We start from the raw sequence: 27861 nt of genomic DNA, 5'->3' as shown, positions 1-27861 counted from the left end.
TTCTTTTGTTGATGTACTGGATTTAACCAAATGTAGAAGTTGAAGGGATCTGCTCCTTCAAATGCATAACTATGGTGTGTGTCAGTTAATGGTAAAGCTTTTATAAGCAGGAAAATGTGGGTAACAAGTGGGAAAATCAGATCTGCACAATTGAAGAAATGGTCTAAGACAGAATTTTAAAAAGAAGATGGGGGGAAAAAGAAAGAAAAACTAAAGGTCACTTGCAGACTTGGATTTCATCGTCATCATGATCTGATATAAATGACTACCTTTAATTTAGTGATATGCAACCCCTGACTTTCGTTATTAATGACCACTACTCACATACCCCTACCATTCATCCCCTCTCCCATCCCCTCACCCGATCCCATCCCCTCTCCCATCCCCTTCTCCCTTTTCAAACTCACAAAATAAAAAGTAGCTATTAGTACAACCTGATTATATACCTTCAAAAATATGTATGAGAATGAACCATTTTGGAAATTAAAATTCTATGTTTTCGAGGGAAAGGGGAGGCGGAGTGATGGTGGTTCACGTGTATCAGCTTCAACTAGCTCAGGGTCAAGCCATATTATTAAATCTTTGACCCGTTTCAGATAATGATAGGCTGGCGGGAAAATCATTGTTTTTCACTTTTTGAAAAGGCCCGGGACCAACCGTTCCACCCCTTGGGACCCTCCCTGAAAGATTGATAACAATCGAGTTAACTTCAAAGCAACTTGCTTTTTGTGCTGATCATGACGACAACGACTGAACAGTAGGAATTCCGCTTATGACTAAACCAACTTGAAATGGGAGTTTCTAAACTGAGCAATGGGTGTCGGTGGATTCACTTGTTATAAGCCACAGCTGTATTTGCGAAATTCCTCGAATTTTTTACGAATTAGAATTATATAAACATGCTATCACTGCATGGGCTCACCAAGATACTTCTAACACGGGTCTTTTTAAGAAGTGAACTTCTAAATACTTTTTTTGCAATAGTTTTTGATGAAGTCGAAAGAAGCTATCTCTTCCATCACGGCATGCACAGACAGTTTGTGATCATAGTATCGCGGGAACATACAATAATTGCAGTATAATTAGCCTGATATGGTCATGTAAAACGTCAGGGTGCCGTTAGCGTGTGTACTGAGAATTGTACTTTTGTCGGTCAAGTTTGAAGTTGTGTAAAACCTTAGTTGTAATAATAACTTTAAAAAAAAACTTTAAAAATAGTGACCTCCCCGCTGTGTTGTGTCATATTCTGCGTCCTTTAGTCATGCCGCTTTTTCCAGATCGCAGACAATATTTATGTAAGAGAGCTGCAAGAAACCGCTGGGTTAAAATCGAAACGATGGCATCCGGAAAAGGGTAAAAAGACAGTGTGAAATAACAATGACAAAAGGATTTAGTAAAGTAGACTAAATCATGGCGTAGGCTAGCCTATCTTTGTTAACCCTACAAATTTGGTCGCATTCAAAAGGCGTTCAAAACTCCCAATCTGTTAGTACAGCAAACAGGTCAAATCGATTGTGTGCAGTTTCGGCGGCGAGGTGAAAAATCTCGTATATTCTGAGATACTTTTGGAAATAAGGTTAACAGTTTAACATTCCCAATGCACTCAGAATTTTTTTTTTTGAAGGGATCATAGAAATTATGTCACTAGTGAGGTGCAAACCACTCGGATTTGTTAGAAGTTGCTTTACCTATCAACGTGGAAGGGAAATATTATAGTTCGGTCGTACCTGTGTTGCGTAATTTGATACCAGATGTTTTCTTCTTCGCCCAATCAATTCTTTTATTTGTAGATTAGTGTAGCAAAACACCGTAGGTCTGAACTTTAGCGATGTTGTGAACTTAGAACTAAATACGGGAGAAGTATCACTGATTTTAAAATATCCGAGTTTTCTTCATTGTTACTATATTCGTATCGAACTCGTTTTTACCACCGTGTGATTTTAAAGGTAAGCATTGAAGCCATTTATTGTATATGTGTGATTTTGCTAAATTTGCGCAACTCCCTGTAGTTTGGACATCCCTGTTAGTGTTACTTGTTAGTGTTGGTTACAAACAAGTGATGCATCCGTAACAGATGTTTCGTTGAAAATAATGAGACCAGTGAGAGAAACTAAACTTCGAAGCGAAAAGGACAAACTAAAGTAGTCTACATGAAAACTCATATTGGCCTACACCTAGTAATAGCCTATGTCTTATCTAGACAAATATTTATGATAAATAGTAGAGCCAACATGTAGGCTGAAGGGACTTATTAGCCAGAATTACACAATTGAATACATTACTCATTAGGCTCATTAGGACTATATTTAGACTTATTGTATATATTCGCTCATGGTGACTTGATCCTATGATTTGACTCAGATCACAAAAATAAATCACTAGCAATGATTTGACTCTTCCTTTAACTGATGTGACAACTCTGTTACATAATAGTCATAGGCAGAGCTTGACTCACTGTTATTAAAGTCAGTGATTTTCATTTGTAGATTGGAAATGGTGGATAATTCTTAATTGCATAATTTCTCTCCTTGTTACTTTTTGTGTACAGTACGTGCATACTTTCTCAAAAGCAAAAAGAAATAAGTAAAACAAATGGCTCCCAACACTTCCAGAGGCAGTGCAAGTAACAAGAGAAAAAGTGAGAAGTATAAACAAACCCAGGAGGTAAAACAAGAGACGGCAAATATCTCACCAAAGATGAAGAAGATATTTGGCTTCACAGTTGAAGATATCACCTCTTGGTCAAGATTCAAACCCCTGATGAATCAACCTCGAGATCCAGCTGGACTTGGAATTTGGCGAATCTTATTTGGTAATTTTGTGGAAGTTGTGTTAAATACAAGCTTACATTTCAGAACTGTCATTCGTTAATTTTTATCTTGAAATCAGCTAAAATTCCAATTTTGGTGGTTGACAATGGTAAGATATGATTATGTGCTACATGGGCAAAGTTGCATTGCTTTAGTCAAATGTTCAAGTTCAACCACATTATGTATGTAGTGCTTGAAAAGGGCATGTGGCAAAATTGCCCCTTGCTACTTTTTTTATTATTATTTTTTTTATAAAAGCTAGAGTGAACAATAGCCCATGAAGATTGACATAAGTCAAGAGCTAATATAGGCTGTGAGGCACTATAAAATAAATCAACATGGGCCAATCAGTGGTTCACAGCAGCTTAGGAACTATACTGACGGGTAGGGGGTTGCTGGCCCCCTCACCCTTGGTGCGGTGTGAGGTGGGAGGCATCCAGATGGCAGATGAACACCTCTTGGTCAAGGATTGGGTGATCATGTGCCTATAAAATACACCACCCACTCCCCTACCTGACCATTATTCTGTAGGTTGGCCTTAATGTATAGGCTAAAAATTTTGTCAAATCTGCGTTATGCATAGAAATTGCCACAATTCTATGGTATATCGCATGATATGGTTCATCATAATAAAGTTTTAAACTTAAGATAACATATTGGGAAACATAATTTTTATTTCTAGTACACCAAAATAGCCTCAGGAATGATTTTTAAAATATGGCATCAACTTAAAGGTCATCAGTATTGGCCCCAAATTTAACATGCTAATAATTTCTAGAAGTTTTCAAAAGTCTATTTCCCGAAAGGCGCTAAGCTTCCAAATTATTCTGAGACATCATTAGTAGTGTTAAAATAGACAATGAAATAAGCTATCTCGATGTAGAAGACTACTTGTAGAGTTGCAGTAAAAATGATTGTTTGAAATTTGAGTGTTGGTGACCATTATCTAGCTTTTTAGCCAATCTGGGGGCTATACACTGACGACCTTTAAAGCATTTAACTCTAAACATTGCATAGAATCTGAGAGATGCAAAAATCTTCTGCACTGGACGGAAAATAAAAAAATAATAGCAGGTTGCTAATTAGGAGCTTCCAGGCAGATATTACCAAATGAATCCCTTGATTTTAATTGGACAGTATCCAGTTACTTGTAACTGTCAGACAACTGATAAAGAATTGGAAGTTACAATTCAGCTTTAAGAATCTATGACAATATCATATATTTAATAAGTCTTTGTACGTTATTGGGGTTGCCGGGGGGGGGGGGGGGAGAGGGGACCAACTTCAAGCAACTGTTTATGTTTACAGAGAAAAGTCTATGTCTTCTTTCTTTGCAATGAAATAATTCTGATGGATTTTTGATAAAATGAAACATTGCCCATATTTTGTCAGAAAATGTCTCAATTACAGTCATTTTCAAGCTTGAATTGATGTGAATAGATATATGCTCGTGGATAGCAACCTTCCGAAGGTAATTCAACAACAATTTGCTATCTGAGTCATTGTTTCTTGGAAATTGCTAAACTGCAATAAGAGTTACATTGCCAAAGTCTTCTTTGACAATTTTGGTTAATTAAGATGCTGTGATGTTTTATGTTTTCAAAAGGACATATATTTGAATTAGATTCTAAAGATAGAATATATCTGTTTTCATTTTTGTCGACAGGTTTTCTGATGGTTCTTGATGTTTTTCAAGAGAGGGGGTTACCCTTTGCAGATGATAAGTTCAGCGATCCCAATCTTTGCTTCTTTCCTCTGTTTAATTTTATTACTCCCCTCCCTGTGGATTGGATGTACCTTGTCTACCTCATCTTGTTAATTGGTAAGTATGAACAAGTATATTTAACATGTTGCCATAACAACCAAAAATGCATACAAATTTACTTCATGTCTCCCTAACCTGCTTCTGCAATTATGCTTTTGATCTACCTAGCTTTACAATACTTGGTAACATTTCTTGCACTGCATTGTTAAAAAAGTATCCTCATTCATAAATACCCCGAAAACGGGTAAGTTTTGCTGGTGTTCGGGCATCATGAAAAGTTTCTAATTTATTCGAAAATTATGCAAAATAGAATAACGATGAAAATGCTCTCTGCTTGTGTTTCCTCCACCATTGTTCCCTAACCTGCCTTCTGCAATAACAGTGTGCTTTTGATCTACCTAGCTTTACAGTTATTGGTAACATTTTTGCACATGCAGAAATGCTAAATACTTTGAAAAACTCTGTTTTTTTTATCTGATTATTCTTTTTTTCATTGCAGGTGCAATTGGGATGTGCATTGGACTCTTCTATAGAGTCAGCTGTTTGCTTTACCTCATTCCCTACTGGTATATTTTCTTGCTGGACAAGACTACTTGGAACAACCATTCCTATTTATTTGGACTTACTGCTTTTCTGATGACTTTTGTGGATGCCAACAGATTTTGGTGAGTTGTGTTTTCAGGAAAACAATCCCAACAAAAGCTTGTAAAAAGTTTGTTATTTTGTCAATTCTAAGAATGACGTACAGCTCCTGCATTCATTTTGTTTCAAACGTTTGGTGAATGAAGGTGGTTTTCTTTCTAAAAAATCAGCCGAAGTAGAAAAGGAAGAAAAACCAAAACCAGGTAATCTTTGGTACATGTTGGATGTGAGTATTCATGACTAAGATTTAAATGCCAAAACAGTGAAGGAAGGCCTTCATCTTTACACTATTGTGCTCACACGTTCAGTGAATTTGCACTTCGGGAATTAGTTTGATTTAGTTGTGTAGAGAGATGCGAAAGGCAAAGCTGCTGCCAAGTTGTGACTTTTTGAAGTTGTTTAAAAGATTTTTCATCTGTTTATAGTAACTGGCTTGTTCTTTCTTGTGTGTGAACTGTTCCTGGGTTAAATTTGTTTGTGGTTTAATTTCCCCCCAAAATGTCAAAATAATTTATCAAAATGCAGTCTGGACCCTCTGTTCTTTTTTTCATTGTTTAGCTATCCATACGATAGAATTGATGACCCAACACTACTAGAACTTGTATATATGAGAAACTCTCTGTATTTCTATGATCAGAGGCAAAAGGAATCTTTACGATCGTGATGGTGTGTGTACTTATGTGTGTATGTCCTTGTGTGTATGTGTGATGCCTTGGTTTACAACCATAATATTAACTCAAAATCTATATGGTGGGTGAACTTCATATTTGGTACATAGATGAACCTTACTGAGTAGAAGAACACCATTGTTTTCTGTCTGAAATATTGTTACCATGGTAACTCACAATCCATAATGTGGATGAACTTCATATTTGGCATGTGGATACAACATATTGAGTAGACTCATTGCTTTCTGTGGCGGTGGAAGGTCATTTGAGGTCAACATGTGTCAAAGTCTGAAAACCTAGTAAACACATTCACTCACAAAGTGGAAGTTGGATAAATGCCATATGTTGTACATGGATGCACCTTATTGAGTAGAATTAAGAACCATATTGTTTTTCCTGTGGAGGTCAAAGGTCATTTGAGTTCAACAGAGGTAAAAGTCTGAAAACATTGTAAGAACAATAGGACTTAAGGATCCATTTTTCTCAGTTGCCCTATGAATCAGGTGAATAAACTTATAAGGCAAGGAATCACAAAGCATTCTGGCTTGCTGGTTATGAATATCAGAATCAATATAAACTTGGCACAGCATCTCCTTTGTTTCAGACAGTCGGACGTGTCATGTTTTGGAAATGAAGTCTTGTATGTCAAGTGAATGTTTAACAGAATGGTGACAAGTGTCATCGGTTGGTGATAAATGTTGATTTATAAAGTATTAATGAAAAGATAGTGTGAGATTCTTGCCACCTGGTTATTAGGAAATGATATGATGTATCAATTAATGTCCCAAATGTGCTAAATTTTTATTGCCATATGGAGAATTGGAGATCTTTTTCTTGCTGTACTGAAGACCAATTAATTATTAACTACCCGAGGACAACCCTATTATAATATTTTACAATGTCTAGCCATTAATGAATAACCTTGTTATGTGTTGTTACATGTATGTATTAAATAAACAACCCTTGTGCATAAATGTTACTGTAAGATGCTGAAGGTCAAAGGTTAAAGAAGGTTGAATGCATGATGGATAAAATCCTTAAATCCAGTAAGACTATGTCACAGTACATCAAGTTAGTAGATCAGTTTGTTATAACAACCTTGATTTTTGTAAGTACTGTATTTTGTGCCTTTTGACTTAAATTGAGAATGTAGACCTTATACAACACGTGCAAGACTGTCAGGAAAATAAGCTTAAGTATTTCAATTAAAGGAACTGAAGACTCGCACCAAACCGTGTGCCGCGCTCTGAAAAAGTTAACTTTCCGTTGCTTGCAAGTGAAGTTTTTCTCTTGTCGCTACAAAATGCAGACAGTAATGAAACGTGATACCTTGTTATATTAAGCTGGACCTGAGATGTACATCGCTGTATCGTTTGTATACTGTGCTGTGGGTATTGACCGTAGCTGTATGTATTGACTGTACACTAGTGTTTAATTACCGAAGGTAGCAGCTGTGTGTGTATTTTCTGGGATCGATGGTGATGTCTAACACTTCTTTTACACCTCATTCGAAACTAGGTCAGATTACGGCATTAGACGTTTCTTTTTGTGCAAGTCTTCACACCCTTTAAGTTAATTGCTCTTCTGAGAGCACAAAACATCACACAATTGTTGGTCTCACATGTAAAATGTTAACGATGCACACCAGTAGTCTTCTAATCAATTACAAGCATGGCTAATTGGCTGACTGAGCACCGGCCCGAAACTGATGCACTTCTGAGGTGCCAAATGCATGGCCTGTTTGAAGGCCCCATTGCAGCTGATTGGATCACTGCTGCCTGCTGTAATTGAAGCATTGTTTGGTCAAGATTTTAAAATACTGAATTTAATCGCTCCCCAAGTAGGCCTGATGGAGGTATCTATTGAATGACAGGGCTGCCAAATCCCTTGATGCCAATAACTTCATTTCAATTCAGAGTTTTATTTACACATTATGCAAGGTCCAGCTACTTTTTCTTCTCGAGACGATTTTTAAACTTATAAATCGTACTTTATTTCTCTTAACAGGTCGGTGGACGCAATCTGGAATAAAAATATTTGCAACGTTCATGTACCTGTCTGGCATTACGCAATTTTAAGATTGCAGGTAAGTAGACTATGAAATAATAAAGCTCAGAAAAAGAAGTCGATATTTCTCTGGTTGCTATAAGCAATTCTTAAGTAAAGGTGTCTAAGAGCCTAAGTTCTCAACCTAAGAGCCTAAGTTCGTTTCATCCATTGACCCCAAGAAAACGGGAAAAGATTGGCATGGGGTGTATCATCAACATGGATTATAACGGGGTCAGTAAAAGCTTGTTATTCTTTGTCTGAGATGGCACTTTCGTACAATGCAATTATAATTCGGTAAAACTTTTACTGGGATAGATCTATAAATCTCAAGTGATGAAAAAGGCAGTCTTAGAGTGCCAGCTTACTGCCAGCAAATTGTATCTGTACCCTTCATGACAAGATGAATTTGTACATAAATTATACACTTTACAGCACATTACTTTAGTTTAGCAAAAAAAATATATATATTAGGCATTTTAAAGAAGTTTTTAAGACTGTCTATGAGAACCTTTGAGAATAAAATTGGGAGGAGAGTGAATCAGTATTCTTAAAAATGAAATTCAATCAACTTTCTTCACTAACTAAGTCCGATTTCTATGAATGGAAGTAATATCACAGGAAGGGACCATGCAGTGTCGTTAACCTTTGACCTCTTTTATTCATTTGGTGTCCCTCTTCTAGATATTTCTGGTGTACTTCATCGCTGGCTTGAAGAAACTGGACCTTGATTGGGTCCAGGGCTTCTCAATGGAAGAACTATCAATCAATTGGGTCTTTGATCCTTTCAGGTACAAAAAAAAAAAATCGGAATGAAAAAGAACTCTTTATGTTTAGATTAAGATGGGTTAAGGGAGTGAAGTTGTTTACAGAGTGAGAGTGGGAGTGGTAATGAGGAGGCACTGGGTTAAGCACCAAGGGAAGTTCCTCTCATGACTTTAAACTAACTTTAAATATCTAGATTTGTGTCTATATACTGAAGTGAAATTTAAGTCTTAAAGATTCATACTTATTTCTTATGTTTCATACAAACCTTTACATCCAGTTCTTTAGCTCCGTTCATTGTGATGATGTTAAAGTCTGCTGATTGATACAGAAGTACCGTTAGTGAAACAGATCTCAGTTTGCTCTCGTCCCTTGGGTGATAAGCTAGTTTTAAAGGCCACATGTTGCGCTTCTGGAAATTTGAATAAAAGAGAGATAGAGGGAGGTAGAGCGGATGGAGGCGAAGGGATGCGAAATGTAACGTTTCTTGTAGATGTGGGGGAAGCAACTTTAAAACTGGTGTAAAGGGCACTTTTTGTACACGGGTTGGAATTGCACAATGAAGTTTCCTTCCCATTTATTGAAAATATAATTATATATAATATATAATAATAGTATATAATAATAATGTATAATAATAGTAATATATCATTTTTCCTATTCAAGGTAAATACCGTTTTGACAGGATTATTAAGTAATTTATGCATAAAAATTTAACAATTTTATATCATAATGTAGAAGGTTTCTGTCTAATATTGCCTTAGAATCAATGAAAAGGTTTGAAAAGAGGTGGAAAAATGTTGGTTTGATAGAAACCATTAATAATTATTTTCCTTTTCAGACCTTGGTAACATCCATCAGAAGCATATTCATTCTAATCAAATATTTTTGTGTGGTCTCTCCACGAACAGTGTCATCACAAGAAAAAGGGTGGTTGTGAAGGGAGGTGGAGGAGGGGGCAGCAAACCAAGTTGGAGTAATAGCATGAGAAGGTACAATGCAAAGGAAGTTTAACAAAATGGAAATGTTCTCTTTCTGGGCTTTCAAAAGTCTTTGAGGAGCCTTTAAATGGGGAAATATTTATATTTTGTGTTAATTTATGTTGTTGTTTCCTTTACAGACTAATTGGTTTATCCAATACCCATATTGATTACTTTATAGTTCATCTTGGTGGGTTATGCTTAGATCTGAGCGCTGGATTCTTTCTGTTTTTTGATTTCACGAGGCCAGTCGCTGCTTTTTTCGTGAGCAGTTTCCATGTTATGAATTCTCAACTGTTTTATATAGGTGACTATTTTCACTTTTCAGACTAAGAATTTAAAGAAATAACTTCAAACATTAATTGTTTTATTAAACATCAATGGTTTTATTAAACATTAATGGTTTTATTAAACATTAATGGTGTTATTAAACATAAATGGGTTTATTAAACATTAATGGTTTTATCCAACATTAATGGTTTTATCCAACATTAATGGTTTCATTAAACATTAATGATATTAATAAACAGGAGAACGGTTTATCATTTAACATAACCAGTGTATCAGTTCTGGATAAATGAGTTTAGTGGAGCAGATAACTTGACCATGATCAAAACAAACAAAATAAATTCAGGAAGGTTTTTGACTCACGTCAGTTTTTTGTCTTCATGTCATCAGGTCTGTTTCCCTATGTCATGCTTACCACATCGCTCATATTCTTCTATCCTGATTGGCCAAAGAAACTTTTTCAAAAGTTGCCAGCATCACTTTCTACAAGACTGCCATCACTTACCACTCCGGCTCAATCTTTGCATTGCGTATACCAAAGACCGCATGAAATCCGCAATCCGCCAAAATCGACCGGCTTGAAAACAGAGAAAAGGCCTAATCATTCGTCATCATCGTCGTCATCACTCTCGAAATTCACAAAATATCACAGCTTTGGGGCACTTTTCTTCATTTTCTATACGTCCATCCAGCTCTTTCTACCATATTCTCATTTTATCACTCAGGTAAGTCATCTTTTATAAGGCATTTTAGATCTTTGGATATTTACCATATTTGACTCCTCATTATAGTGTTGGTAACGGGGCCTTCATATGGGATCATTTGTAGCATTAGGGTACTTGGACCATTTACTTGAGACCATAAATGTGGGCCCATGGAACAGTTGTGGTATTTGTCATCCTCGGTCAAAAGGCATAGTTCATAAGTTAATTGGGTCATTGTTTGAAAATGCTTCAATGTCCTTGAAATGTGTTCAAAAAGATTCTTCCTTCCTTCCAGCTTGCTCTTCGGAAATCTCTACTGATCTTGTCTTTCGCATGTCTGTTTTAATCTTCTCACAGAGATGTCATTGCTGCTCACAGACAGTGAACAAAGAAATTGCTTTAAATAACAGTTTTTAACGGAAACTAGCTGTCAGAAAGAGGTTGATTTTTTAATGCTTTGATGGAGGAACTCTTAATCTTTATTTGCTTTGAGAAAATTAAGAAGAGAAAAGTCACAGTTGGGCAAATTGTGGTCGACAGGTCATACATGAAATATGTATACGTTGGGTAGTTTGTATATATATAAGGCCTATGTGTGCTAGCTTCTAGGAAGTGACACATGAAATATATATATACCTTGGGTAGTTGGTATATATATATATATATATATATAAAAGGCCTATGTGTGCTGGCTTAAAGGAAGGGACACAAGAAATATTTATACATTGGGTAGTTTGTATATATATATATAAGGCCTATGTGTGCTGGCTTATAGGAAGGGACACATGAAATATGTATACGTTGGGTAGTTTATATATATAAGGTCTTTGTGTGCTGGCTCTGAGGAATGGACACATGAAATATGTATAGGTTGGGTAGTTTATATATATATAAGGCCTATGTGTGCTGGCTTATAGGAAGGAACACATGAAATATGTATACATTAGGCCTATGTGTGCTGGCTTATAGGAAAGGACACATGAAATACGTTAGGTAGTTGATATATATTTATATATAAGGCCTATGAGTGCTAGTTTATTTCAACATAAGAGATGGACAGTGCACATGCAGACCTTATAATCTTTTATGTCCCATATAGTGTACTCTGTCTACCTTCATCATCATGGAAACAGAGTCTTCCTTTTGTACCAAGATTCACTGTAAGTCCATCAACTGGTCCAATTTTGGGCCCACCCATACTGCACATGATCAACTCATGATACTAGCATTTCTAACTTCCTTCAATATTATGATCAAACAATTAAATTCCCCTCTCCCCTCTTTGTTTTTATTTCAGGGCTTCAATAATTGGACCAATGGCCTTTATGGTTATTCATGGGACATGATGGTCCACACTTGGAATGTGCAACATACAAAACTTAGATTCTTAGACAAAGCATCGGATAAAGAAGGTTATTTGTCACCAGATGTAAGATACATCAAACATTTTTTTTTTTTCTTCTTTTACCATTTTGTATATCTCTGGAGTGGTACCAGTGAATGTTCGCTCCAAAGTCAAGGGTTTCTCTAAAGTACGAGTAGTTGGTTATGTTGCATGTATTAATAAAACTAAATAGAAACAGCTAATTATGTGATAGCATTAATTTCCATGATAGTTTTATTTGCTAGTGACATTCCATGGGTGGTGGGATGGTTGGGCCAGGGTGAGGGTGGGGGGAGGGGGGAGTGTGTGTGCATGGCAGAGGGAGCAGGAGGTCTGTTACACAGGTAAAATAATTACAGTGAGAAGAATTTCGGAAAAATTTTTATACATGTGAGATGGGATATACCTTAATTTAAATTTTGTTGACAGTTATCTCTAAGCGCATATAAATATTGTTGAAATCTTTGAACCTTTCTGATATAACTGGGGAGGGGGTGGGGGGGGGGCAGTTTCGAGACTTCTTGACACTCGTTTCATATTTCTCTCCATCAGCAAATTTGTGGAGCACTCCTCCTTTTCGCTCATAGTGCAAAGGATTTGTTAGTGTTAAAACTCCTTGCTGTCTGTAGGCTATAAAAGCTATAACCTGTCTAGATTTCAGGAAGTTTGGGCTGGAGGGGGGGGGAGGGGGGGTGGGACAGGGCACAGAAAAGCAGTTGTTTTAATGGATTATTCGTGCGGCACGTGTGTCATATTAATAGAGAGACAGTGATAATATTCGTCCCTGATGGTTGAAAATCAGACCTCGGTATCTTTACATTAAATCTAGGTTCATTATGTAAGACTAACTTTATTTTTTTTATTTTTTTTTTTAGTTGCTCCAGGAAATAGATCACAGTAGAGGGTCTGTGATGATGTTATCATCAACTCAGTTGTCTTTTTCAAGCTTTACCTTTATCTCTTATAATCTCTTTTTATCCTTTCTGAATTCTCCCAGAAATGTGATATATTTGGAATGTAGGCTGAGCTTTGTATGTTATCTACTGATTGCCTTACAAATTGTACAAATTTGATAAGAATATTATCTTCATTAGCAGGACGATTGGAAAAAAAACAGAGATTGCTGTGATAAAGTTTAAAGAATTGTGTCTTTGCAACACAAAAGTTGCAATCAGGTTGTGTCTTTCAGTAAGTGATGCAGAATTGACAGAAATCCAAATTTTCTTGTTTGACGCAGCTAACTCTTGCCACGTTGCAGTGAATATGACCTCTGCAGTATAACATGTTTACTTTCTCAACATTGTTGGGTCAAAGAAATTGAGAACACTTTTTATTACCCAATCATCCACACCCACACTAGAAAATATCCTTAAAAAATGTTCTTGTTTGTGAAGGTTATGTGTCAGAAATGTGTTTTTTTGCAAATGAAAATGCACTGCAAGTTCTATCTGATAAGTACTGACAATTGGAGTGTTGAATATGTATAAACTGGTGGTACATTAGTCAGAGTGATGCATAACCATCAATGCTAGTGTTTTGCATATATGCATATGCATCAGCCAGTTGGTGTGCTTTTGTAATGCTAATTCTACACTGACCTCCTACATCATGCTGCAAAGAACATGTACTGCCAGTCAGGGGCGTAGCGAGCGGGGGGGTGTGGGGGGTGTCACACCCCCCCAATAATTTGGTCGCTGTCGGCAAATTTTGGGTCTGTCGGCAAAAGGAGAAAAGTGAAGAGAGCGGAAGGGGAAGAAAGAAGGAAAGCTGAATAGAGAAAAGGAGAACGGGAGCTTCTTCCGTGCCAAATTTGACTTAAAATATGCACCAGATTGCATCTAAGGACATTTCAAAACTAAAAATTTTCCAAAGGGGAGGGGTAGACCCCCTACCCTTAGACCCCTCCCCCATTTCAGTCACCACTTCCAGATCCGTCGGCAAATCAAATTTGACTTAAAATATGCACCAGATTGCATCTAACGACGTTTCAAAACTAAAAATTTTCCAAAGGGGAGGGGTAGACCCCCTACCCTTAGACCCCTCCCCCATTTCAGTCACCACTTCCAGATCCGTCGGCAAATCAAATTTGACTTAAAATATGCACCAGATTGCATCTAAGGACGTTTCAAAACTAAAAATTTAGACCCCTCCCCCATTTCAGTCACCAATTCCAGATCCGTCGGCAAATCAAATTTGACTTAAAATATACACCAGATTGCATCTAAGGACGTTTCAAAACTAAAAATTTTCCAAAGGGGAGGGGTAGACCCCCTCCTCTTAGACCCCTCCCCCATTCTAGTCACCACTTCCAGATCCGTCGGCAACTCAAATTCTCCACACCCCCCCAACAAAAACCCCTTCGCTACGCCCCTGCTGCCAGTACGAATAGTTTCAAACCTTTATCAAAAATGTTATTCATAATATTTTGTACCATCGATACATCTGGTTTGGATTGGGACTGCAGAGAGTACTAAATTTTTGTAGAATTGTCCTGACTGGGTCTTTCTGTATACTTTTATTACCAATCTTATATGATTTGTACTCATTTTACAGTGTTTTTTTTACGGTGTTATAATCTCTATTTATTGATTTGTTCGGTCAGTATTGGACAGAGACTAACAGATGGAAGACACATGCAGATATGGTCAAACAGTACACGACCTGTGTGGCCAACAAGCTTCACCAACTTGGAGTTGAAGAGCCTACACTCTATTTAGATATCTGGCTATCGATGAACGGTAGATTCCAACAAAGGTCTGTGCTTTTCACGGATACCGTCATATCTTTCTTTTTAAGTATTCGTCAAAGGAATATATTGTGGTTTCAGTTTTACTTTCTAACTTCAAACAATCAATATAATATTGCTTTATTCCAAGTACTTCCATGTTACTTATTTAAGCCTTCTTTGTGTGATGTAATACCTCTGCCATATATCCTATCAAACTTCCTTGAAAGATGTAGAAAAAGAAGAATGTGACAATTCTCTCTCTGAATATTCTTTCCCTCCAAGTATGATTGGTGATAAGCATCTTAAAAATCAGGATCATAGATCAGACATGTTGTCTTGGCTGACTGCAAGGTAGATTTAAAGTTGTTCATTGCTTTAGTGAGATACATTAACTGTTAACAAGCTAACTGGATCAAGGCAAAGAGAAAAGAAAAAGCAAGTCTGATTAATTTTACTGGTTTTGAGTGCTTTATTAGTAGCGTCACCAGGCCTAACTGTTAATGAACCTCTCAGTTTATAGTTTTTTGGTTATGAACAATTAATTGTGATATTTTACGTCTTTTGACGTTTCTAGGATATGGAATCCCGATACAGAAATGATAACTGCGGAGTGGTCTCCCTTTAAACCCACTCCTTGGCTTATGCCTCTATTGACTGATTTATCAGACTGGAGGACGAAACTAGCAGAAATAGAGGAACAGTTAGACAGCCATATTGACGTCACATTCGTGGCAGATTTTCCTGGTAAGAAGGATTTCTATTGAAGCATTATTCAAAGATCTTAATCTAAATCAAGATGTAAAGAAAAATCTCAGATGAATTCAGATTGTCAACAACTTTCCTCTACAATTCCTGCCAAGGGAAATATTTTTTGTTGTGAATATTAACTTCCTCTTGAGATGATAAATACACCAGTAGTTGTAATCCTTATAATTGTTACTCTCTTAGACAGCTGGCGGCACTAAGTTAGATTTATATTTCCTCTTTCACTTCATCACATGAATGTTCTGGTAATTGATGTGACCATAATACAGACAGCCCTGATCCCTATATGCAACTTGGCTAGGCTGCAATCCATGTTACAAAGTGTAGACCGAGGCATAGTGCTGAAACTTTGTTTTAGTAAAGTATCAAAGATGTTTCAAGAACTTGAACATCTGTTTTGCTGTTACTATAAACAAAATATTAACTGTGTGTTCTGCTCAAGTGTTGTAAATTACCATGTTACTAGCTTCTATTAAAGTTATGTGAAAAACACTGGGTTGTTATCTGCCTAGGACAGTCAATATATGCACTTTGAAAATTTGTGAAGTAGGTTTTCAACTTTTTAAAACTGGCAAGTATAAAACCTTTGAAGTAAAGTAGGCAAGTATGTGCATGCTTTTGTCTGTTTGTGTTTGTGAACACATGTATTTTGAAAATATGAATTTTGAAATAGTACTATCGCTTATAGATTTCATCCATTTCTCCATCATTATATGATAGTTGTGAGTCATTCTGAGATAAAATCCCCCCAAATGAAAATAACAGTTTGCAAACAAGGTCAGTTTTCTTTATCTGTTTTTATTGGGTGAAGTTTATAAACTTGAGATTAACTGACAGCTATTGAGGAGGCAAAAGTTCAATTCTATTTCAGTTTTAATATAACTATTCTGTTGCTTAAAGATATTTCTTTTACCCCCTTTTTTTGCACAACAGGACTTTTTTTGGAAAACTTTGTTGATCCCCATCTTGGTAACACTAGTCTACATGTTCTCAGCGGGAATATTCTTGTAGAAATACCGGCTCAAAAGAAAAATGTTTCCATGGCTATGGGAGATACCATAAAGGTGAGTAGGTGATGTCAAGGAACTTTTATATAAAGTTTTTAAAATCAAAGATCTTATGCAGTGAAAATGGTTATGAGTTCTCCATTCCATCAGAATATTAACAAAGATGTCTGCCAGCTTTTTTGATAGGTATTTGGAGGCATATCTCCTACTTTTCAAGTTTGTATTAAAAAGAGACAGTCAAAAGCAACTTTTTCATAAATTGAAAACTGCTCCTTTCTGGTCACAAAAGTACCCTTTTAATGTTCTTAAAATGTATTATTATTATTATTACAACATTAAAAGCTTTTTTGTTGAAATTCCCTGAAGTGGAAACATCAAGGGAAATAAAATTGTAACTACAAAGTGGCCATTTGTTGAAAAGTATTCGAATCATGGAATTTGTGTTATGGAATCCACTGATGATTCAGTATGTTGGAAAGTTTTCATTGAGGTAACTTCTTTTCTCAATTCAATCTTTAATGTCCCAGTGTCCGTATAAGATTGTGCTCAAAATTCAGATTGAACCCTCTTCCCCACCCCTACACCCCCCTGGGTGAATTCAATTGAAGGATGAAATAAATATCTTGTAAGTGATTTTGAAAAGACTCTTGAGCGACAGAAATCTGAAACGTTTGTTCAAGAAAATCAAATTATGAACAGACAGCAGACACGGAAATGTTCAAACAAGGATAAGGTTTTCACTGCATTGACACTTGCTTAATTTACTCTAAATTTCTTTGAATTCTCTCAGTGGCAGAAGGGTAGTTTTACGATGTTTAATCGACACCAACTTGTGACATGTACCTCTTGGATTTCCATCTTCTCTCCTTATTTTCCTTGGCTCAAGCCAATGTTTCCTTTTTGGTTTCGATGATAATCGTAACGTATGCATTCATGATGGCCTATGTGTATCTGTGTGAGTGCGTTTGTGACGCCCAGCTTGTAAACAGGATATCTCAAGAAGGGAAGGTCAGACCAATTTCATATTTGATGTGTAGAAGTACCACATTGAGTTAAAGAAACCTATTGTTTTTGGTGGAGGTCAAAGGTTCAAATGGAGGTCATCAGAGGTAAAATCGTGAAACCCCTGTAAACATGTACACCCTCATTATACATTACGTCAGATTCATGAAGTAAACTGCTCATGTTACATCATCGAAACCACAATTCATTTTTGCATTCTGGTTAATCTTTCAGTTGTCAGCAGGGGAGTTTCACAATGTCCACACTGTCTCATCAACGCCATCTTGTTACATGTATCTCTTCGTAAATACCACCAGAGCATTAATCAATCAAAGGGTAGCTGAGTTCATGGAGCAGCATAACTTGACATTCGAAGACCCCGATCTAACGGCAAGTCTAGCTGGTACGTCTCTATATATCTATGAATTATCATGCTAGTTTCCACGAAAGAGATCTTTTATCCATTGTAGATACATATAACAACCAAGATGGCTGACGTAACTTTGTCAAGTTTTCAATTTTGTTAAAATATTTTTGATGGGGATTTAATAGGGAGCATACTTTTATTGTCAGTTTAATGATAACAGTATTAAACAATATCTGGGAGTACATGAGAAGATTTAATATAAGACTGGCTGCATTCTGTCTGACTGAACGCTACCCAATTGAAACTAGAGTAACTTAAAGGCTTTAAGACGAGTGACTTGTTAGATAATTAATTGACGTATTTCATATAGAAATGGAGGATTTAATAAACCATGTGACAATGATGGTATCTGTTTGTTGTAATTGGTCATTTCATTATAAATATTGGGTCAAATTGTTACCAGTTATATTTTCTGACTCCAGTCAGAGTCGTTGACTTGACTCTCGAATCTGACTCGAGTCATCACCATGGTTACAAACTTAACAAACTTGCTGAAGTCACTTTACTTTGGAAAGTTAGTTACCTTGAATCTTACTTATAAGACTGTTTCCTTGGTAACCTCACCCACAATTTAGCATTGTGTATGTGTGGTTTGGTACCAAATGGTACCGGTTCTAACTTTTTTTTCTTTTTTTTTTACAAGACTACAAAAATCTTGATGTAAAGAAAATTGCTCATCAGTGCAGAAAAGTAACCTGTTTTTGTATCGTTTATCTTCCTGATCAGTGATAAAAATTATAGCTATCAGCATTTAATACTCCAAGGATGAATTAAGAAATTGTCCTATGCCTAGGGTTTTGTACATGGAAATTGTTCCTGCTATCCTGTATTTTGACCAATTCTTTGATTGTTTTAATTCCCACCAGAGTTACATGTGAACACCTCAGATCCAGAGGTTGTGCAGATATTGGAAACGATCTTTCTAAAGTTGCACAATGTAAACATCTTGAATACGTCTTCCTTGGATAAGATACAGCTCTTTCTACAGGAGAAATTTCACCTTCTTCAGAGATCGTAAGTCATTGAGGTTTTTATGCCTCTTCATTTCATACTAAATTCCATTTTTCTCTATTGCCTTTACTTTGGGCCGATGGGTTGACTTACAATGCCGTGTAAATACATTTAGGAGTACTTACCATACTTTCTGGATTTCCCGAAGACATGTCCTCTTGTCTCCATCTTATGTGGTTGTCTGGGTGGACTTTAAAAATATAATAACTGTTCAGGTGTTAAGGTAGTTGCAGAAAATTGTTGTAAATATTTGGGGGGAGGGGGAGGGGGAGGGGGGCATTCCCCACAATGATTTTGCCATGTAGCTATTCCGAATTGATCACCGAAAAGCAAATTTTGAATAGTAACTGACCTTCAAATTTCCTGATCTTTCATTGTGATTGGGCTACCATTTTCATGTAGGTACCTTTCAAACCCCTCCCCCCCCACCACAAACATACACACACTCAAATGGAAAGGGGAACCCCTTTTCATAGACCCCCTTCCCCAGGCTGTAACATTTTTATTCAGTTAATACATAGTTATCCTATATATGTCATCCTGTCAAGAAGGGTTCTCTCAGTAGGTGGCCTGCACACCAAATATGGCCCATGGAAGATTCAATAACCCAGTGTCAGGGAAATTTCAGACCACAATATTGTACTCATTGGGTTTGGGCCCTTAAATTCTTAGGCTTCAGCAACCTACTGACTAATCCTGCACATTGTTCAATCAAGGTATAATGAGATTTTATAACACACAATTACTTCCCTCGTATACATATGCATCACCCTCTAATACTGTGCTCCAATTGGTCAAGTCTTGAACAGGGGGTGTGGCTACCATCCATCGCATCCCTGCACATTGGTCAATCAAGGTATCGCGAGATTTTATAACACACACTTACTTCCATCGTATACATATGCATTATCCTCCAATACTGTGCTCCAATTGGACGAGTCTTGAACAGGGGGTGTGGCTGCCATCCATCCTACCCTGCACATTTGTTCAATCAAGATATAGATTGATTTTTTTTTTTAATCTGGATAAATGTTCTGCTTTGGCCCATGTAGAAAAATATTAATTGAGAGCCCCTAATCTGACATTATGGCCTGGTTTTTTACCTAACTGTATAATTAAGTTAATACTATTGTATGTGATGAATAAACATTCAAGTCTATCTTTCATGTTAACCGTGTTTTATTTTCTTAATATCCCCCCCTTCCCCTCTCAGAGCTTCAAGGATGGGTCAGGCGATGAATCATATCCTGTTAGGAGGTGAATCAGTGGGGGCGCTCTACATGGCTGAGATGGAAGCACATAACGAAGATGACAACCCCTCACCTCCTAGAGATGAATTATAAGCATTCAGTCAAACTGGTTTGGAGGTTCAAGCACATTCCCATTTTGAGTTTTTAACTAAGGCTGGAACATGTCAGGTGGAATACTATGTTTCTTTTATATATGTGAGAATCCTTCATAAATATTTCCTGTTTTATCTCATTTGAAAGAAAATCCTCTTGAGTTGTCTTTAAATCTTAAATTATTCTCTGTTTGTTCGAAGCGTTAACTTATTCCAGTTTTTCAAAATACACAAAAAGTAAAAATATACAACCAGAAAAGGAAAAAACAAAACAAAAAAACAACATCAAAACTATCAGATTTAATTGTTGAAAAGTACTCGTTTAATTTCTGAAGTCATATTTACTGCTTAATTGTTAATTGTTTTAAGAGCTAGTTGTTTGGGTCAATTTCTTTCAAAAATAAGGCAAAATCTGAGTTGAAATTTATCGTATGGAATCTGCGAGTCAGTATTTGTTAATTGTTTCATGATTATCGTATAAATCAAGTTCTTTTTAATTCACTACTCCTGATTATGGGGTTGTCTGTAGTGGTATAAATACTGAAGTCTTTACATGTTGCAGTATTCATCAGTTAATTATGTGTGCTTAACAATGCCACACTTCTATAGGTTTACCTAATGCATTGAGGTACAAGGTTTTTGGTTTTTTCGTAATGAAACTGCCCAATTTTTTTGGTCAAATTGCAATCAGTTTATTATCAGTATTCAAATTATATTATTCTCAAAGCTACAAAAACATACAGACGTTTGTACTTATTTCTATCTTGCCGATATAATGTTTAATACCTCAAATACCAAAAAATTTTACATTTGTTCATAACTTGCTGATATAATGTTCAATACCTCAAATACCAAACAAGCATTATTTAGTTAATTGGTTTGAGCTGCAAAATATTTCTTGGTAGTTGTAACCATAATATATATATCATCAACAAGCTATACATATCAAGTCATATATTTAGTGGGTGGGTTGGTTAAAAATGGAAAGTGAGGGGTGAAGGAAGAGGGAGGGGGAGGGGGAGGCACAGCTGGAGATTAGAAGTGGGATTGTGTAGACTGTAACTGTTATATCCATACCAGTTTTGAGGCATATATAAACAGGGAATCCTGGGCCTGACATAACAAGGGACTGGGTTGTGTTTAAACTTTTATCACGGTGTGAAGGTTAATATTTGTGTACACAGGATATGTACAGAGGAGTGCATTAGAAAGATCTCATGTGTAATTTGTTACCTTGTAAGTAGGAAAGTAATATCATTCAGGGAGGGGCAGGGGTGGCAGGGGGGGTGGCAGGGTCCATCCTGTATAATGCCAAGTCCGTTCCCTGGCTGTAAAGATATATATATGCTAAGTGATTAAGCTCTAAATTGCCCACTAACACACTAGTAGGTCAGCCTACAGAAATATTTCACAGGCATCAATATTTTTGGGTGACATTAACTCAACAATGGGTGTATGATAACGGTAACAGACGTTATGCTACAAGGTCAAAAATCTGCTTTCCCAAAAGAACCACAGTTAGTAATCTTTATTTGCAAATTTGATAAAACCTGCCAAATCTTTGAAATAGCCTCGTTTGATTTGTTTGACTAGTTTTCTTTGACATTCCTGTCATTTAAATTAAAAAGAAAAACTTACTAAAAATTTATTCACGAATTAGAGGGGGGAAAAATAAATTAAATAAACAATAATATAAAGTCTTACTAAATATATTGCTATCTTTTCATTCTTTAAATATTTTTATTTATCATATTCATCCAATTTTTTGTGGTTGTTTATTTGGTTTTAATTTCTACCTCTTTCTGTAGCCTCGCGTTAGGCATTGTTATCTTGCCCATTCGATATTTTCTGGCCTGGTTGATCATCGATGTACTTAAAGGATTTTAGAATGGTTGCCGACTTAAGTGCCCTCAATTGTGTTATTACTACCGACGTAGACTTCACAATGAGAATCTTAAATCAGCATTATCTTCCCAGTCGCTCATCGCGTTACTCAATTATTAAGACATTACCAATTTTTTCTTTATTTGAGAGAGATTGCTGCGATGATAAGTGTGCAACCTTGTACTTTTTCTCTTTATTCTTTAAGAATAATTAGGTTACTTAGAATTCTTCGTGGTGTGAGACTCTTTTTTAGGTCGTTAATATTCAAGAGCTATTATTAGGATTGGTGTTTGTCATTCTCGTGAACTACTGAAGTTGATTCCATTTTCACCGGAGGGGGTGGGATCTAATTTAAAAGTGAAAACTGCTCAAAGCTTTGATTATTTTCATTGTAATAAGGATTGAATTTATCATTGTAGTGATAATTATTATGATTATTATTATTCAATTAAATTTGGTAAGCCTGCACCCTACCTGAAGAATTAAAATTGGTTGTTTTCATATAATTTACTCATAGATTGAAAACTGATTATACGTCTATTTGCTCTATTGATGTGTTTTTAACTATAGACCTCGTAAATTATTTTTTGGATCGGTATTTGGTTCCTGGTTGTTGTTAAAAATAGTGTGTGTTAGTCGGACCTAATAAGAATTAAAATATTCAATTGTAATATTCTGAGGAAACTTAATGACTGAAACTTAGAGTGCTTATCAGTACTCATAAATATTCATTGTTAGCACTTGCCATATCGATATAGATAAACCTATCAATCTAATAGAAATTAAACATTTTCAATCAAATGTTTCCTGTAACTTTATTATATGTCTATTTAATACATTTGAGGGTTGTTAATATTTACATTTCAAAAGTATTGATGTTATTGGCTGGATGATTGATAAAAATACTCCTATAGATTGATCAGTTCCAATCTAATAAAGATTAAACTATTCAATCTAATATTTCTGTACAATGAATTATATGTCTATGTGCAAACAATGAAGGGTTTTTAACTTTTTACAATTCAAATGTTTTCATGATTGGCTGGTTGATTGGTAAAACTACTCCTATGGATTGATCAGTTTTCAATCTAATAAAGATTAAACTATTCAATCTTATATTTCCTGTACGATGAATTATATGTCTATGTGCAATCAATCTAGGGTTGTTAACTTTTACAATTCATATTAATTCATGATTGGCTGGTTGATTGGTAAAACCACTCCTATAGATTGATCAGTTTCAATCTAATGTAGATTACCGTGTTCATAATAGTTTCTCAGTGTCAATTATCTCTCTATTACTTAAACTAATTTTGCCAATGTAGCCTTTCAGGGCTTCAACGAAAGTATTCATTATTTTTCCTGTTCATATGTCGACATCATTGATACAAATTTCTATCCTGTTAAATGAGAAAGAGTACCTTCCGTTCTTCTGCCGCTCTGTTAAAGGCAGTGTGTTGATAGGTACCTTCAGCTGACTATATTACTATATCTCAGCCTGCACACTGTGTTAAAACCTTATTTTTTTTAATTAAAGTTTCAAGTAAGGTCCTCCCTCTATTTTTATGCTCCTTTTCCTAGTCATCTCAAGGAGGATACATCAGCCATTTTAGTTGATTTATGAACATTTTTGATACTATTAAATAGTAAAATTCCTCTTTAAAGGTAGTTGATATATTTGACAAAGTTTGTTTATTTCAACGAGGAAATATTATAATTTTTTTTTCTTTTGAAACAAAATTCATTAGCTTTTTGGTATGAGTAACTCGCTAATTAAAGTACATTTTCTTGAGATAAAAAGCACAGAAAATATCTACAATGAAGCCTTAATTGAGTCATTGTTTGCAATCTTCTGTCCTGTAATACTCAGTATGTTTAGTAAAAAGTAAAAAAAAGAGGAAAAAACACAAAAAGAAAGAAAGGAAAAAAAGGCTACATGCATAAAGGACGAAATGTGATTCCTTTGTACGTGTTACTTGTACTGGTTAAGTTGTGTGTCCTTTAAGTTCTGAGCTGTTGATGGTTATTGACCCTATAGCTAGTGAAAATTGCAATTAAGTTACAATGTAGACATTTATCCGAATTTGTTAACTATTCCTTTGCTTCCGATCTGGTTTGACATTTCCTGTAAATTTATTGCCAATTGGATGTTAATATGATTGGATTATTGGGCTTGAATTGGTATTTAATTGGGTTTATGCTCCTGTTCTAAAAAGTCTTTTTTAACCTGCTTATCGGAAGGGCTAAACGCGCATTGGAATGTTATTTTTTCCCCCTCTCTTCTGGTTTTGAATTTGCTAAGTGCGTAGTTTATTCACATGGAGTATCAAAGAAGAACGATAAAGAAGTTTAAAAGTTTCATGCTACCGTATCTTATATGATGGCATTTTGGATATTTGTTTCCAAGGTCGATTAACACTCAACATGGGTTTTAATATCATTTTGTTTGAGAATAAATAGCTTGACACAAATCTCTCAACTTGACACCCAAGATTTAGGGATTGCTCTGTGAGTTAAAACAGCTTGTTAACATCTTAGTTGATAATGTGCTATTGTCGAAATTTACCGTGTTGACTTGACTCGTTTAAATAATTTACGATGTTAACGTACTTAGTTGACTAAGGTGATATAAATATTGTTGACTAATTTAGATCATCCTGCCAAGTTGATGTAAATTGGTGGCTGATGTAGTTAAGCTCACCATGTTGACATACATTGTTAGCCAGTTTACTAAGATTATCTCACCATATCTGGCATATATTGTTGACTAATTTAGATCATCCAATTACGATGATGTTAATTGGTGACTTATTTAGATAGATTATCTCACCATGTTGACATGCATTGCCGGCAAATTAGATGGAAGATCTCACCATGTTGACATGCATTGCCGGCAAATTAGATGGAAGATCTCACCATGTTGACATACAATGTGACTATAGTATAGATTGATCGTCGTATCGAGTTGACATTTATAGTTGATTAATTTAGGTGGACTATCTCACCATGTTGACATGGATTGTTGACTATAATACACTGATGTAAATAGATATATACCATGATGACTTTGTCAACATACTTAGAAACATCATCTGCCATCTATGAATGTATGTATGGGTGCGTGTATGTATGTATGTATTTTAGATCCTCCTGCAAGCAGGAACTCGCGAAAAAGCCTCATTGGCTTATCAAAGCCGCAAGCTGACCGAAGTCAGTCTCTTAGATTCATATTTAACGTCCATGATTATGAATTGTTAATTGTCAACAACTCTGTAACTGGATGACATACATTAATCTTGGAGTGACTCGAACATGTTTAGGGGTTGACTATAAATCTGGAAACTCCGGTCAGATGACAACCAACATTAATAAATAGGAGAAACCATTTTCAGAGACGGGTAGGAATACGGACTCTAAATTCTTTGTAATATCGCATATTGAAAAAAAAAAAGATTTCGCAACAGTCATGTGATTAGTTGGTTGGTTTGTCTGTGGTTTATCGTTAACAATGAAAGCCTGTCTTGAATCTTGTTGATATTTGACTTTGTATGTATAACCTTTGCAGTATCATACGTACTTCTGAGAGCCTAAGAAAAAGATATCGATTCAAGCTTACCTTTTACACCTTAAAATTATTGTATTGATTTTCTTGTATACGAGAAAACAAACTTGCATCTGATTTGAGAAAAACAAAATTGAATGTTTTGGTCTATATTGCGATGCTAAGTGATCAGTATTAACAGCCACCCGTGTTGCTAAAAAGCATTTTCAGTTTGTAGTACATTTGCGATATTTTGAGCAAGTCATGTGACATTCAGACATAAATGATACCCCATAGTCTTGCCATTAGATATCTGGGGTTATAACTCCTTGGATTATCCTACCTAGGGATTAATTGACAGTTTAATTCAATGAAAAATGTCTGTATCGTAATATTCCTCATTTCACAGATTTTCAAGTTTTATGTTCTAATTCCATCGTTCCTGGTTTCTCATGCGGTTTTAGGAGGGCTAAAAGTAAGAGATTATGCAATTAGACACAAACAATCTTACCTCAACTGTTGAATATGATATACCATTTGTGACAAATCAAACGTATAAACGGTTTAAATCCTTATGTGAAGCAAAGCTTAATTTTACATCTCCTTATGTGATACAAGTTATCTATATTGGTATACCTCTTGACGTGACACTGAATACCTCCATACGTGAAGCAACTTACTGGTATACCTCTTTATGTGAGGCAACTTACCTATCGGTGTACCTCCTTATGTGAGGCAAGTTATCGGTGTACCTACTTATGTGAGGCAAGTTATCGGTAAACCTTCTTATGTGAAGCAACTTATTTATCAGTATACCTCCTTACGTGATGCAAGTTATTGGAATCCCTCTTTATGTGAGGTTACTTATCTATCGGTAAACATCCTTATGTGAGGCAACTTATCGGTAATTCTCCTTATGTGAGGCAAGTTATCTTTAAACCTTTTTATGTGAGGCAACTTTATCGGTATACCTCCTTATGTGAGGAACTTATCAGTTCCTACCTTCATATCCGAAGCATACCTTCATATCCGAAGCAACTTATCGGTATACCTACAAGCAACTTATCTATCGGTATACCACCTTATGTGAGGCAACTTATCTTTAATCCTCCTTATGTGAGGCAACTTATTTATCAGTATACCTCCTTACTTGATGCAAGTTGTTGGTATATCCTCTTTATTTGAGGCAACTTATCTTTAAACCTCCTTATGTGAGGCAACTTATCTATTGGTTACTTCCTTAAACGCTAAAGCAATGCTTACCTGTCTTACCTCCTTAAGTCAAGCAACGTATTTATCGGTATACCTCCTTATGTGAGGCAACTTATTATGGAAAGTGCCAACAGGTGATTTTCGGACTAAATGAAATTGAATGAACTTATTGTACGTCAACAGTAGTAACTCTCACCCTTTCTGCATCAAACAAGGGTAGTTAAATGCTTATGAGAAAAAGACGACCGGAATTTGATTAGGAAACATAGCAATTGGCGTAACCAGCCTTTTTTCATCCCGTATAGAGGAGGTTGGTGGGGGAGAGGTGCAAAATCTGGGACAGAGGAGGGGAGAGGTCCTAAATACTTTACTAAATTTACGGATATATTTTTTGCAAAGTAAAATAGTATTAAGATGTCAAAATATGTTTGCCCGGTTCATGAGGAGGGACTAGGAGTTTCATAAAGTGATTTTGCCCATCCCGTCCCAACCCACCTCTGCTAATGACGCTACTGATTAGAAACGCAACATTAATGTATCTTTATGTGTTTAGGTGGATATCGTTCGCTTGAGATGGAAGCTTTTAAATATGTTACTGCCAGATAGAAGCTGCACATGCCATGGTATTTAATCATTTTAACGTGAATAAAATCTTTAGGATGATTTCTTCAAGATAATTCATTGTATCGTGGAGAAGTTCACCAATGCTTTTGTGATTAATTGTGGAACGTACGACACACTGGCAATGTCGTCATGTTATTAATACGGTTAGACGAAAAAGAGTTGTCTAGAATTGATCAGTCAGTAGTGCAATATTCTAGTTTATCAGTAACTTCTATGTAAATCGTAATAACTTGTCCTCAGTTTCAATAAATGTTCGAAATCCCGTC

At 35.9% G+C, this 27861-nt stretch overlaps 1 protein-coding gene across 2 annotated transcripts; it reads left to right on the top strand.

The window, feature by feature from the left end:
- Window positions 1-109: 109 nt before the first annotated feature.
- Window positions 110-27861, top strand: LOC139968624 (vitamin K-dependent gamma-carboxylase-like). Of its 2 annotated transcripts, none has more exons than XM_071972813.1 (15): window positions 110-1946; window positions 2613-2812; window positions 4477-4632; window positions 5075-5240; window positions 7893-7971; window positions 8616-8722; window positions 9817-9983; window positions 10355-10689; window positions 11966-12097; window positions 14655-14806; window positions 15355-15524; window positions 16479-16609; window positions 17789-17957; window positions 18848-18995; window positions 20206-27861. In XM_071972813.1, the coding sequence occupies exons 2-15, from the start codon at window positions 2698-2700 to the stop codon at window positions 20333-20335; spliced, it is 2157 nt and encodes a 718-aa protein (XP_071828914.1). In that variant the 5' UTR covers window positions 110-1946; window positions 2613-2697; the 3' UTR covers window positions 20336-27861. The 2 variants fall into 2 exon arrangements, with proteins under 2 accessions (XP_071828914.1, XP_071828913.1); XM_071972812.1 differs by having other exon boundaries at window positions 2549-2812.

The sequence above is a fragment of the Apostichopus japonicus genome, chromosome 6 (assembly GCF_037975245.1).
Source record: "Apostichopus japonicus isolate 1M-3 chromosome 6, ASM3797524v1, whole genome shotgun sequence".
NCBI lineage: Eukaryota > Metazoa > Echinodermata > Holothuroidea > Aspidochirotida > Stichopodidae > Apostichopus > Apostichopus japonicus.
Note: the sequence above shows the minus strand (reverse complement) of the source record. Positions and strands in the feature narration are given on the sequence as shown.